At 40.3% G+C, this 13,404-nt stretch overlaps 1 protein-coding gene across 4 annotated transcripts in view; it reads right to left on the reverse strand.

The window, feature by feature from the left end:
• LOC117232733 (protein kinase C-binding protein NELL1-like) overlaps positions 1 to 10,196 on the reverse strand; it is an 83,138-nt gene extending 72,942 nt beyond the window's left edge. For 3 of the 4 annotated variants that reach the window (XM_033492330.1, XM_033492327.1, XM_033492326.1), the window contains exon 1: positions 7,695 to 10,196. In XM_033492330.1, coding sequence (XP_033348221.1) covers positions 7,695 to 8,019 — 325 coding nt within the window. In that variant the 5' untranslated portion in view covers positions 8,020 to 10,196. The remainder of the gene's footprint in view (positions 1 to 7,694) is intronic. The other variant, XM_033492329.1, reaches the window with a different exon arrangement.
• Positions 10,197 to 13,404: the final 3,208 nt, after the last annotated feature.

A 13,404-nucleotide genomic window follows, 5' to 3' on the forward strand; every position in this document is an offset into this window, starting at 1 on the left:
GTTCCAAACTTTCTTTGACATTTTGCGTCGATGATACCTTTTGAACGAGATCGATCAAGAAGTTTGTAAGATACGTAAATACTCAGCAAACATTCAAAAGCTATCGAAACTGATTTTCAAGACTCGGGACCTACCAACACTCGTCGAGAGTTTCAAAAATTTTAAGCCTCGAATCACGTTCCAAATGATTCCGAATTTCTCGCCATCTATACAATTGAGATTCAAAGCGATTCCAAGTATTTCAGATCCCATCACTAGAAACAATATTACGATAAAGCGTCTCTCTATATTGCATTGTACCAACCTAACATTTCGTCTCTGTGTAAAAGTTGCCTCTATGCGAAATTAAGGTGTATTCACACTTGGAGCTCGTATCTAATCGCGCCTATTATTGCCGACTGAATTATGCTCGTTCGCCGATTTTACTGTTCTCGCGAGACGGAATAGTACAATGATCATACTGTGAATGTACGAAACCATTACAATAAACCGGTCCCATTGGCTGGTGTCTGGCGCCTGGCCTCACAAAGCCCGCCCTTAAGCTTGTCGGGAAAAGTTCAAGAACAAGGAACATTTGTCCACTGTCGCAGATACTTAACGACTGCTAGTAATCGTGATCCAATTACTTGTACGATATATACCCTAATAATTTACGAAAAACATGGATTTGTTTACTCGTTTTATGGTTATGTTTACGACATTAATGGCATGTATTTCGTTATGAAGACGTGTCATAATTGTTCCAAGTTCGTTTCACAGTTTTATGACGGTGATAAATCGAGGACGTATTTTTCAATATTTTTTGCTCCTCTTATTCGTATTGAATAATAAGTTTTTCTTCTTTTCTTTCTTCTATTGGATAGTAGATTTTTATCTGCTTCGTTATTATTAAATAGCCAATTTTTAATTAACCCAGAACCTTTCATGACTCTAGCGGAATACTAATTTTGGTTACAGCATCGCAAAATAATTGCAAATAGAAATATCCCATAGCTGTTCTTAAATTGCTCGAGGGTATTTTAGTGAATTTATTCAATGTTCTTCGGGTATTCAAAGTGCGCGAAAATTACGCCAAACCTGAATATGAATTTGCGTGGTAGCCCGAAAAGCAATTCCAGGATTAATTCACATCGGACAGCAATTTTTCGATAAAATTTCGTAAGATACTAAATCAGCATGCGAACAATTTGTAAAAATACTGTGTGCACCTTTTACGTACATTTTTGAAATGATATCGAGCCAGTCGGTGGAAAAACAGAATTTCCGTGAACACGTCGAATTTTGGCCGAGAACGAGGCCATGCTGAACTTTTCGGAATGATGGATGCAAAACAACTGCGGTAAAGCACGTCGAAAGAGAGAGTGAGAGAAAATTGAGAACGTCGAAACGTTGAAACTTTATATGCAATTTTATTCGAGTATTCTGTAGAAATATACAAAATGTATATTATTATACCTTAATTAAAAACGATTAAAAACAAGTGATGAATAATCTATTCCGTCCAAGTTTATTCATGCAGTTAGTCGACCTTGACAATCGAGAACTTTGCCGACTCCGTTCCTCCGATCTAGAAATTAAGTCATCGTCAACTGTTCGTTGCATCGTTTTATCTCGATTTCCTAATTTCGTGCTAATAATTCGTAACGTCGTATTCCTCGAAAATCATTACATAAAATACATAGGAATTCATAGTGAAATATAGTGAAGTGTAAGTGTGTAAATCTGTGCAGTTGGCAACATATTCATCCTCCAAGTAATGTATCTTTTTCTTTATCATACGAAGACTATGTATTTATTTATGTGCTCACAAGTTGACACAGTACGAAATTAAGAATTACGTGTTGATTAGAGGGACACGTATAGGGACAAAGACGTAATTGGCGTAGTTGTAAGCTTCGAATTAGAAACTCTTCTCTGCAAATTCATAATATCTTTGTTTTTATTTCACCTAAACTACAAAATTAATATTTATGCGTTTACAGGTTGACATGGTAAGAAATTCAGAATTACGTGTTGATTAGAGGGACACGTATAGGGACAAAGACGTAATTGGCGTAGTTGTAAGCTGCGAATTAGAAATTCTTCTCTGCAAATTCATAATATCTTTGTTTTTATTTAATCTAAGCTACAAAAATAATATTTATGCGTTTACAGGTTGACATGGTAAGAAATTAAGAATTACGTGTTGATTAGAGGGACACGTATAGGGACAAAGATGTAACTGGCATATTTGTAAGCTGCGAATTAGAAACTCTTCTCTGCAAGTTCATAATATCTTTGTTTTTATTTCACCTAAACTACAAAATTAATATTTATGCGTTTACAGGTTGACATGGTAAGAAATTCAGAATTACATGTTGATTAGAGGGACACGTATAGGGACAAAGATGTAATTGGCGTAGTTGTAAGCCGCAAGTTAGAAACTCTTCTCTGCAAATTCATAATATCTTTGTTTTTATTTCACCTAAACTACAAAATTAATATTTATGCGTTTACAGGTTGACATGGTAAGAAATTCAGAATTACGTGTTGATTAGAGGGACACGTATAGGGACAAAGACGTAATTGGCGTAGTTGTAAGCCGCAAGTTAGAAACTCTTCTCTACAAATATAGTAAGTATCTTTGTTTTCGTTATACCTAAAGTACGAAATTAATACGTATGTTGTTATAAGTTGGCACAGTACGAAATTAAATATTATGCGTTAATTATAGTGATAGATATAGAGACATAGAATGGAAAAGTATCGATCTGAAAAGGGACCGGATCTAATTTACGATAAAGTAAAATCGGGAAACCGGCTCGTGTCTCGTAAGATAGGGGAGCGGTGATAGTCTCTGACTCACCCTCGGTGAGAAAGAATTACGAGCATCGAATGTTCTTCTCATAGAAGTTCTGGGTTTTTCTTAGAAGTCTACATTTACCCATGTCGCGTTTGTCTCATGGGAGCTCATGAGACGGAAGGAACTCTGCTTGCACTCTCTCCGATTGCGCAATGCTAATAGGAATTATGACAGATTTGAAGGAACAATCACCTATTTATACTTTGGGTTGCATCTAATAAATTCGCAAGATTCTTCAAACTTTTTCTGTTTATTCCATATTGATAAGCATTAGATACCGAAGATCTCTTTCGTTAATTTTTCTTAGAGTATTCGATGAAGATACTGTACCGAATTAAATGAAACCAAGAATATTGGGAAGAATCACAATTGTCGATATATCTTCCTTGATAATATAATAATTTTCTCAAACGCTTCTACACATTTTTAATACATTGTAAACAAATGAAAAGTTAGCAACTTCTAACTCTGTTCTATTATTAAAAACGAACATTTAATCGATACTTAGTAGCTCATAGACAAATAGAAAAAAGCCTGTAAATAACTCATCTCGTTAATTCCACTCTGCAAGAAGCTCAGACAATAGAAACGTCTTAAAAACGAATATTTAACTGATCTTTAATCTCCACCTTAATATTCAGTATAAGCAAACACAACGAATTAAAAACTCGTTTCATTAATTCCGCCCTGAGGCCAAGCTCGCCCAATAGAAATACAGAAAAGAGAACACGGTCAAGAAACATTAGTTTCTCCTCCATATAGACGTATCCCCTCTCCGCAGCAGAGCTTTGCAAACTTTGCACGCCACAGTGTGGCTATCGATCAGACGCCGTCCAGAAAATGATGCATTACGTAAAACTTCTCTCAACCTCTCCGCCTTGTATCCCGCAATAAGGCTTTTAATTTGCAGCCCACAACCGTGTCAGTGATCCAACGTCTCCCTCGACTATTCCCAACAACGAGCAGACCCGGCTCGGTTCGCCTTAAGGCGGTAATCATCAAGAAACGAGCAAAAATTTATCGCAGCCAGGTGTCGGCGGGGGACGACGCGAGAAACGACGCAGAATATCTATTATATCCGTCTTCACGAGGATCGTGCGGAAGAGAGAGACAGCGATAGATCGTTCCTCTCTACGATATCTAAATTTAAGAAGTGGCACCACCACCGTTTCCTTCGATACGATTCGTGCACCACGACCGTTTGCTTCCTTCTAGATCGTGGAAAACACGACGACAGCTCGAAAGAAGAAGGTGACGAAGAGGAGGAGGAAAGGTGGGCGGTGGCGATTAACGCCGAAGGCAGCAACAATGACCAGAATGCGATCATTCGTGATTTTTCGCAATAATTTGGGTACGCTTTGGAAATTTCGAACGATTCTTTACAAAATATATGGAACTAAAGTTTGCCTTTTACCTTCAGCTATGTATCTCCTTGCTATTTCTTTCTTCTTTCTTTTTCTTGGATATCGTCCGTTTTGATTTCTTCGATACGAGTCTCGCATTTTAATCGTCGGTAGTTGTAGCGTTAAGATAGAAATAGACGGATAGACGAACAGAAGGAAGATGGATGGCGGGGCAACGAGATGAAGAGGAGGGCAAAGAGATGCGACGAAGAGGTAACGGTATGCGAAAAAATATACTCTTGGCACTTGGCTTCGGCAGACGACGAGATAAATAGCGCGCGTGGGTGCGGCTCGCCGATGTCTACGGGCCACACGCCACGTTTCCACCGGAACGCGTCAGCCACGAAGACCGAGAGAATGAGAGGGAGCCGAGGAAAACACAGCCGGAGGTGGCCGTCGAACGGCCTGCACGTTTTCCGCGGAAAATATCGCTTTTTCACCGTCTTTTGTCGTATTCACCAGTCTCGCACAATGCATCCAAACGTGTGTATCTAAACGGTTCCGTTGCTTGTGCAGTGCTTTAGAACGTGGTTTTTGTGAACACGGTTTGCAGTTACTTACGTGGATCATATGTTAAAACGACTAATACACGTTAGTGCGGATTTTGATCACGTTTGTGAGGAATTTCAAGATGTAAAAATCAAGAATATATAATATATACAAAATAGATCACATCGCTTATAATATTTAACAATTTAAAAGAAATCTCTATGGAAATCTCTTCAGTTGCATTCATAAAAATATTAACAGTCGATGAAAAGAAATTTCTTCCAATCGAAAAAGAATTCGTCGTTGAAAAGATTAATGTTAAAGTTAGCTTAGACCGGACTAAAATCAACGACCGGGCTTCCTGCACATTTAAATTCCACCCTGTGTTAAGACGAACGCTGAATAAGCAGATAGTCGAGTGATTCGATTGACGAAAATCGCAAAAACTAAGGTGCAGAGGGCGAGTCTCGTGCAACAGTTTCCTCGACACTGGATTTTGACGCAATGCGTCACATGCTTACTGTCACCACTTGCCACTTGACTATTCGTCGAAGAAAAAGTCGACCTAAAAAGCGCTGAATGCACACCTAGCTTTCTGGCCCATCCGCGCCTCTTTTCCCACTTCCCTTCGCTCTTTCAATTAATCTTCCTTAATTTCCACCGATTTTTTTCACCGATTTTTTCCACGACGAATGAATGAAACGAGAGACGAAAAAATAAAAGGGAAGAGGAGAAACCGGATAAAAAAAGAACGAAGAAACGAGAAGAGAGGGAGGCGCGTAACGAATCACGAAACGGAGCAGCAGCATTTTAATAATACACGTATCTGCATGCTCGAGTGGAGACGTTGCAGGCGCCAACATGCCTGTGAATATTTCTCTTATTTTCCCGGCGGACAGGCCGTGCTGTTTACTTTTCGTATTTCGACCAACCGGTCAGCGTGTTTCGAGCTTTTTGACAATAACTACGAAGGTATGTAGGAGTTCGTTGATTTAATAGGTTACCCTTAGATAATCCGCAATAATGCGCCAAGACTCGCGACACTTTCAAAACTTTGTCACGTAGATTATATACAGTGAACAGCAGAAGTATTTTCACACCATTGCATTTATTATAGCATTTATATAATATTAATATTAAATCAAGTATAGGTTCTTCGTATTACCTGACATACCTTCGTATGACTATGAGAATTTAATGCTATGAAAATTAGATGCGCATGATAAGAGCCCGATGGGAAAATAAAGCTGTATACAAATGTGTATTTGGTATTTGTATAGCCATTGTAGTCGGAACAAATACGAATGTAATTTTCGAATTGAAACAATCGGTATGTTCTCATGTCAACGTTCATTCGAAATGAGAGATATAGATTAGGCGACAGATAATTAGAAGATGGTTAATAAGAGAGAAAGAAGGAAAATGAAACGGTCTTATAGGTCTCATCGTGATAAATAGACTGAGGATTTTGGTGCATTTAGAGGAAATTTGAAGGTGCGAAAAATATTTGTTGCGATAAATATTTAGTGGTAATATCGAATTCAGTTGCACTTTTCTTAATTACATTCATAAAGCGATGGATCTGCATAAATATCCGCATTCAAATGATAAAGATTAACTGAACGATAATTGATAATACCTTCGGTACTTTACGTCGTTTAGAAATAGAAATAAATTATTCGCGAGGATTAAAGTAATTGATTTTGACGAGACAAACTCAAGCGTCTCGGAGTAATTGATATTTAAGATGATAAACAGTCAAACGTGGTAAAGTAATAATGAATGATACCTTTCATCGGTCTTTGAAAAAGTCTTATTTCAAAGACAGAAACTTCTGTTATCTTAATATGCTTATCGCTGATTGAATTTTCGTTAGCCACAGTGTTATATTCTAACAAGTAATTTTCTCAAATGAACTCCATAAACACGATGATTAATTATATAAAATAGCATATTTGAAGTTTCTTTACTTTCGTGTCGAGGAGCAAATACGATGACAAGATGAATAAAGTTCTACGATTATAAAATCGTTTAATCTTGCGAAACGTTATCAAATATAATTCGTAAGATCTTACAATCTAGATATTACCATTTATTGTATGTGCATGGTAAAATAAATTATTAGATTTACAAAATTTATTCATCTGTAAATTATCCTGCAAGTCTCATTCTTATGAATTATGGTATTATCAGAATTGTCAAGAAGAAGAAAGTGTCTTTCTTGAAATTTCACGACCTCTTATCCACCTTCCTAGTCTAAGTTACATCCAAATCGATGTCAAATATACTTCGTAAAAAGTAAGTGCCAACTCCGGTGCAAGACTTTCGCAGAAAACATTCGCGACCCCCTAGAGGGAGAAACGGCCTTGAGCACCGATTGATTCCGCAGAGACTATAGTCTCACCGATTCTCCAAGCGTTCTACTCTACTCCACACCCTTTAACCCATTCGCGTAGCATTCGGCGTTTCATCCTAATTAATTTACAATAATCTACTTCTAAGAATTGTTCATAATTTGGTTATATTGTCATGTTACAGATACTCCGTGTTTCGTATCTAGCAAGCTACTTCGTCTGCTCTATTTAACGCTACATATTCGTCCGTTGCAATACTCGAATACTAGAATTTTTCAAATTCTCCATTAAATTCTAGCAACGAGATAAAAATTCCTCTGTATCAAAATTAATCCAATACGACTATTCCTTTTAAGATACGCAAGTAACTAAAATTTCAAAAATTCTTCACCCAATTACGAATACTAAATTATACAACATAAACGTCTAATCACTAACTATAGAAAATACAAATCCGGTCTCTTCTCTGTTCCATGTTTCGGAAGCAAATTATCACGGAACAAGGAACCACAAATTTTCCCAGGACTTACTAAGAATCAATCTGAACAAACAATCGAATCTCCACGGAATCAGAGAGACAGTGATTGAAATAGTCTTAAAACTTACCAGGAGAGACGGCGAGTGCGAGGAAGGCAGCGGCAGTGGCGAGTAGCAGTATCCTAATCGCGTTTCCGCCGGTTCGTCTTCTGCCAGGCCTCGGAGCGGCGTGACAACCAATCCGATGACCATTTTTCTCGTTCGATTGCACATCGAGGACAACGTACGCCGGCTCGTGATACTGAAGTTCGTCCTCGTTGTCGGCGTCGTCCGCGACGCCGGGCGCCGCGGCAACGCGTCTACGTCGTCGTGGCCGTGGTGATCGCGGCTGCTGAAGGTCGCTGGCACTGCAGCTGCTGCCGATTGTACGGTCGATTACCGAACCGTAATACATGGCCTGCAGGAGCGACCACTGCCGTGCCACCGGGGGCTGCACTCGTCAGCGTGTCCTCGTCGCAACGACGCCGTACGAAACCGGGACTGCGGCTCCACCAGCGGTGTCCTTACCTACGACACCCAGCGATCTCAAGGATCCGCGGCCGCGAGGCATCACCACGACCTGGCGCAAGCCGAATCACCACCAGCACACCCGGCACCAACCACCAACTCGTGATCCTTTTCTCTTCTTCTTCCTCTTCTTTCCCTTCAGAATCTTTGCAAAAAGCTTGTCCTTTCCTCCTTCGTTGTGTGTTTCGTTCTTACAGTTTAGGATCTAATCGATGAACTTGTGTTTCAATCGTTTTTTCAAGTTATTCGATGCTTCTTTGATGTAGGCTATTTATATACGTTTTTTAATCAGAATACATACATATACATATATAATAATTATAGGTTGAGTTTTAGTATTCTTATGGGTGTTCGAGATGGATCACTGGTGCTTTCATTTTTGTAATTGTTTCGCGTATATGTGTACGTATACGTTGATTTCACTTGGAGAATCGGTGGAAACACGAATGGAGAAGGAAGTTAGGTGTAGACACCCCGACGGGACTCGACGTCGATGAAGAGGAGGCACCGCGTGCGACCCGGCACTCCTACGCGCGTCGACGTCGGAGGGAAGAAACCCTCTAAACGAAAGCGTACACGCTATATTACCGGCGACACGTCGCGGCTCTCGCGGTATACGTGCACGAGTGTGCGGCCCCGTGCGTGTAAGGGAGTAGCGAAAGGGTTCGTCGCACTCGCTAGTCAAACCCTTTTTCCTCTTTTTTTCCTTCCTCTCCTTTTTTCTTTTCTTTTCGTTGCCCACGCGAATTCTTTTTCTCTCCCTCTCTCTTCCTCTGTTACACTAACAAAAAAAAAAAAACGTTCTTCTCGTACAGTTGAGAGCCGTAATTCACAGAGCACCGTGTGTGTCACGCATCACCTTCTGTCACACACTTCTACCTTCTTCCCTTATCAATTCCCTCCTTTCTTTCTCTCTTTCTTCCTTCGTCTCCTGTTCCACGGCCGGCTCTTCCACGTCTTAATCCTCACAACGTTCGAACAACGGCAGCAGCGACCGGCTGCGGCTCGTCGTGTGTCCAGCGCGCCTGGACACTACCACCGTCCGGCAGGAAGTGTCGACTGCCACGAGGTGGACACCTCTGCGAGCCTCTGCCAGCGGCAGCAGCACCAGCGAGACAGCGGCGACGACGGCGGCGGCAGCGCTAGGCAGCACCGCCGGTGCTGGTAGCAGTGGCGGTAGTAGCGGCACTGGCAGCTGCAGCTGGTGGTGCACCGGCGCATCCGGATACACCACGCATTCGTATACGAAACTCAAGCCACGTCTACCCGTGTCTATCTCGTGTCTAACGTCTTCACTTTGTTAATTGATCGTAACCGCTTCACTTTGCCATTTCATTCCCTATTATCGTTCGATTATTCTAAATATCTCTATATATAGTATCTTCCTTTTTAGCTCGTGTGCCTCCGAAATACCAATTGTTTCATACGTTTATAGCTATATTTATGTATACACGTGTATATTTTTATTGAAAGAAATTCGACGAACTTCAAAATCGTGACTCGAAAGAGAAACACGAATGCCTGATCCGTTCTGGCGGAGTCTTCCAAGTGTACTGAGCCGGTGTGGACACACTGGCCGCGTGTCGTGTCGTGTGCGGCAACGTCAGTACCAGCCAGTAGTAGAGGCCAAGTCTGTCGCTGTCTAAGCCAGGCAAGGCACTCGAGGCTGGCAGCACCACGACGCGGTGGTCTCTGGTCGCGCGACTGCTAAGCGGTTCGGCTACGTCCGTAGCGAGCTCGTGCGAGGCCCGCAACGCTCTCTTCGGCCACACGTTCGACTCGCGCGCAGGCGGCAAACACGAGCGCGCGCGCGCGCCTCAGCTTTCGTTCTTTCTTCCTCCAACTTGGTAAGATGAAACAGGATAGGCAGTTTCGAGGTTTGAGTGTGTATGTATCGTTGATGGTAGTTGGAGATGGCTCGAGAACGGAGAGAAGCGCGGCTCTGTCGGTCGACTCGTACTTTCGGGTATACAGCAGCGCCGCGACGCGCTCCAACAGCACGTCGGGACGCCCCTCGATACCCCGCCGATGCCATCGGCCTGGCCCGAAATCGATGCCCCGCAACGCGACGTCTCGAAACCACCCCCTCGTTGCCGACCTGTGTGCCATCAAGCGCTGCTATACTCGCACTCTCTTTCTTTCTCTCGTGTTATCTCTTTACGTTTCTTCTTTACATTATACGTATCTTTACGAGCCGCTTGCTTTTGTTCTTTCCTTTGTTCTTTTGCTTTTCTTGTACGTAGTGTTGTATTTTTTTTTCTTTTTTTTGTCTAAGATATTCTTCTTTACAGTGGTACGTAGCCTTATCTTTCAGTGCAACATTTTTCCATCATACCTCTATACGTTTCATTCTGTAGTATTAAATTTTTTGAAGTCAGGATACTAACTTGAAGGAATAATAGGAAATTTAATATACTTGGATCTAATTAATTAGTAACGCTACAATAAATACAATGGTTCAACAGTACTTTCTGTAGCCATGGTATTCGGACTGAGATAGTTTCTTAGATATATTCTATCATGTTTCGCTCGTTTCTTACATTCAGCTCCTCCTCTTTCTCTCTCCTTTACACTGTAACTTCTATCTTTGCCCTTCTAGATCTTATTACATGTTAATATTGTTTTACGCGTTTCTTACCATTAATTCGTCGACTAGTACTGTCTTGTTCATCTCTCTTTTTCTCCTTAGAATTTAGACCATTTTCATTCTCTTACCTGCTCCTTAATATCCTCTCTGCAATTTCTTAGTCCTCTTGATTGATTAGACTCTTTCCCTTTATCGCACTATAATTACTACCTTTCTTCCCTTAAATCCTTCCGTGGTACTGACATACATCTTGATGTAGCCTTTCTTATGTTTCTTTCGTTTTCTTTCTTCCAATTTTCTTTTCTGCGACTATTGTCTAACTTCCTTCCTTGGATAATACTGTCTTTGTCTTAGTCGAGGTTCAGAGGGTGTGTAGGTGTGGTGGTTCTGACCGTTTCATCGTACCTAGACAGGGTCGTGCCTTTTCTTCGTGGACGAACGGATACGTATTCTCTTTTTACAGCGGGATACATGAATGGTGTACCATGAACGGCGGTGTCGTGTGACACGGATCGATCGCGGAAACTAATAGCCTGCATCGATGAGAGAATTACGTTGCAATTGGCGTTTTGTAAAATTCGCTCGTTCCGGGGGATGATGTTGAATAATCATCCCTTATTATGTCACAGTATCCACATACAATTTTATGTAATCCCTTGCTTTATAATCTTTTTTGATAGCTATTTAAAGCAACGTCAATTGTTAACTCAGATGAAAAATTATGCATAATTTATAGTTAGAAATTCTTGGCTTGAAAAATTGCAATTGAAGTTCACATTCTAATCAAACACTGTTTGATCTAATCAAAGCCTTTGTTTCTCACGTTCCTCAAAATAATAACATAATCCCTTCGTTCGAGTATACATTAAATCGATTAATTACATTTTTTGCATCAATTAATAAATAGCCAAACGAGATTATTTTTCCTGTGAAAAATCTAATCGAAATTCGTAGCGTGCGATAAGGTTTTTTCAACTTATGGAACAGTACATCTCAAGGTAACTTTTAAAAAGAGTATAGTATCCTAGAGATTATTGTAAGATTCTACTGTAAACGACTGCATATCTCATTGCAAAATGTTTTATTCAATTTATTTCGTTATTAAAAGGAAGATCTATCACATAATCGTATATATTGCAACGTTTTAATTAATTGGTATAACGAACTTATTACTACGTACACTGTTAAACTTGGTACTTTAGACGCGATAAAGTTATCACTGCGGTAAATAACATAATTTGTACTTAGGTCAAAGTTGACCGCGACCCATAAAAATCTGTCGCAACTTTTTGCCCATTTTTCCCGGAGTTGGCACACGGTAACCGGCACAAGTGAAACGCCCTTTTGTCGGATTGCCTATTACGAGCGATGTATCCAAGTCTCCAGAAAATGGCTCACCGGCGAAATAAAATGATGCAATCAGTCGAACTCAAACTCCAGAAGCGACCAATTATAAAACTCTCGTAACTCGTTATCAAGCATCTCCATAACAAGCCATACCATAAATCACGGTATTCACAAAAATGAGCAGTTCCATTCGTCATAAACCGCGTTTTGTACCTGCAAGACGTGCAATCAATCACAAAAGTCTACACGCTATACAGTCCGTTTTCGAAATATTATAACTGGTCTGTGAATCTTTGTATCATGTTGCAAATTTATGTTTTTACAATCACACCCCTTTAAATATTACAACGACCATTTTATCTTTCCATAAATGCATCAACATCCGCATAAAATTTTCTCAACGAAGTTTGGATCTCCTAAATCTTGTAGATGACTTTGTAAAACTATGTATTCTGGGTTTCTTTCACTTGCATAAAAAATAATTCTAGTCGAGTAATCATTCCCTTGATAGCCCCTAATAGTTATGAACGGGATGCGTGTAAAATTTTGTAATCTGACGTAATCGTGACGAATGCTTTCTGCAATCTGACGTAATCCAAGAAAGAACGTACCGTTCCAATCTGAAGCTAGGGCAGTCCAAATATTTTCCGCTCACACCCTCCATCCTCGTTCCAGAAACCACCTCCGTCTTCTATAAAAAAAAAATTTATTAAATTATACTATGTACCTTTTCTCTAAAAAAAGAAAATATATTGCAGAAACGTTCTCAGACTCTGCGAAACGTGGCAATTAAATAGGAACTGTACGTATAGAGCATCTAAAACGTAAGTAATACGCAAAACTAAGCAAAGTACTTTTTTCCTTAGAATCAAATTGACACGAAGCTGAAAAAGGCTTCGAGGTGTTCTCCAAGAAATTCTCCACCTACTGAGCTGCGAATATGTATGCAGATTTATATTTTTATGAATATAATTATACGGAACCTGGGTAAAAAATTATTTTGCCTGTCAAGCATCATAGAGAATGCTATCATTTTGGATAATTTATACAGTTTCCTATATTCTCTGCATTTGTACACATTTAAAATTCTTATAAATGTATAGAGATCTGCAGTAATTAGTAATGTAGCAATTACACGTTCCAGCGCTGGAACGTTTAGACCTTAACTGCCCGTCTAAATTCATTTTATAGCCACGCTATGTCGTTTCCTGCTACAATGCCAATAAACCAAAGAGTCGCCAGCGTCAGGAGAACCGTCTGTTCTCCCGCGAGATTTCCGTGGAAAGCGGGACACGCCGCGCGTTCCATCCTGAGTCGCCTTGGAGATGCTCCGAGCAG

The sequence above is a fragment of the Bombus vosnesenskii genome, unplaced genomic scaffold (genome assembly GCF_011952255.1).
Source record: "Bombus vosnesenskii isolate JDL3184/JDL3185 unplaced genomic scaffold, Bvos_JDL3184-5_v1.1 scf7180000013293, whole genome shotgun sequence".
NCBI classification, from domain to species: domain Eukaryota; kingdom Metazoa; phylum Arthropoda; class Insecta; order Hymenoptera; family Apidae; genus Bombus; species Bombus vosnesenskii.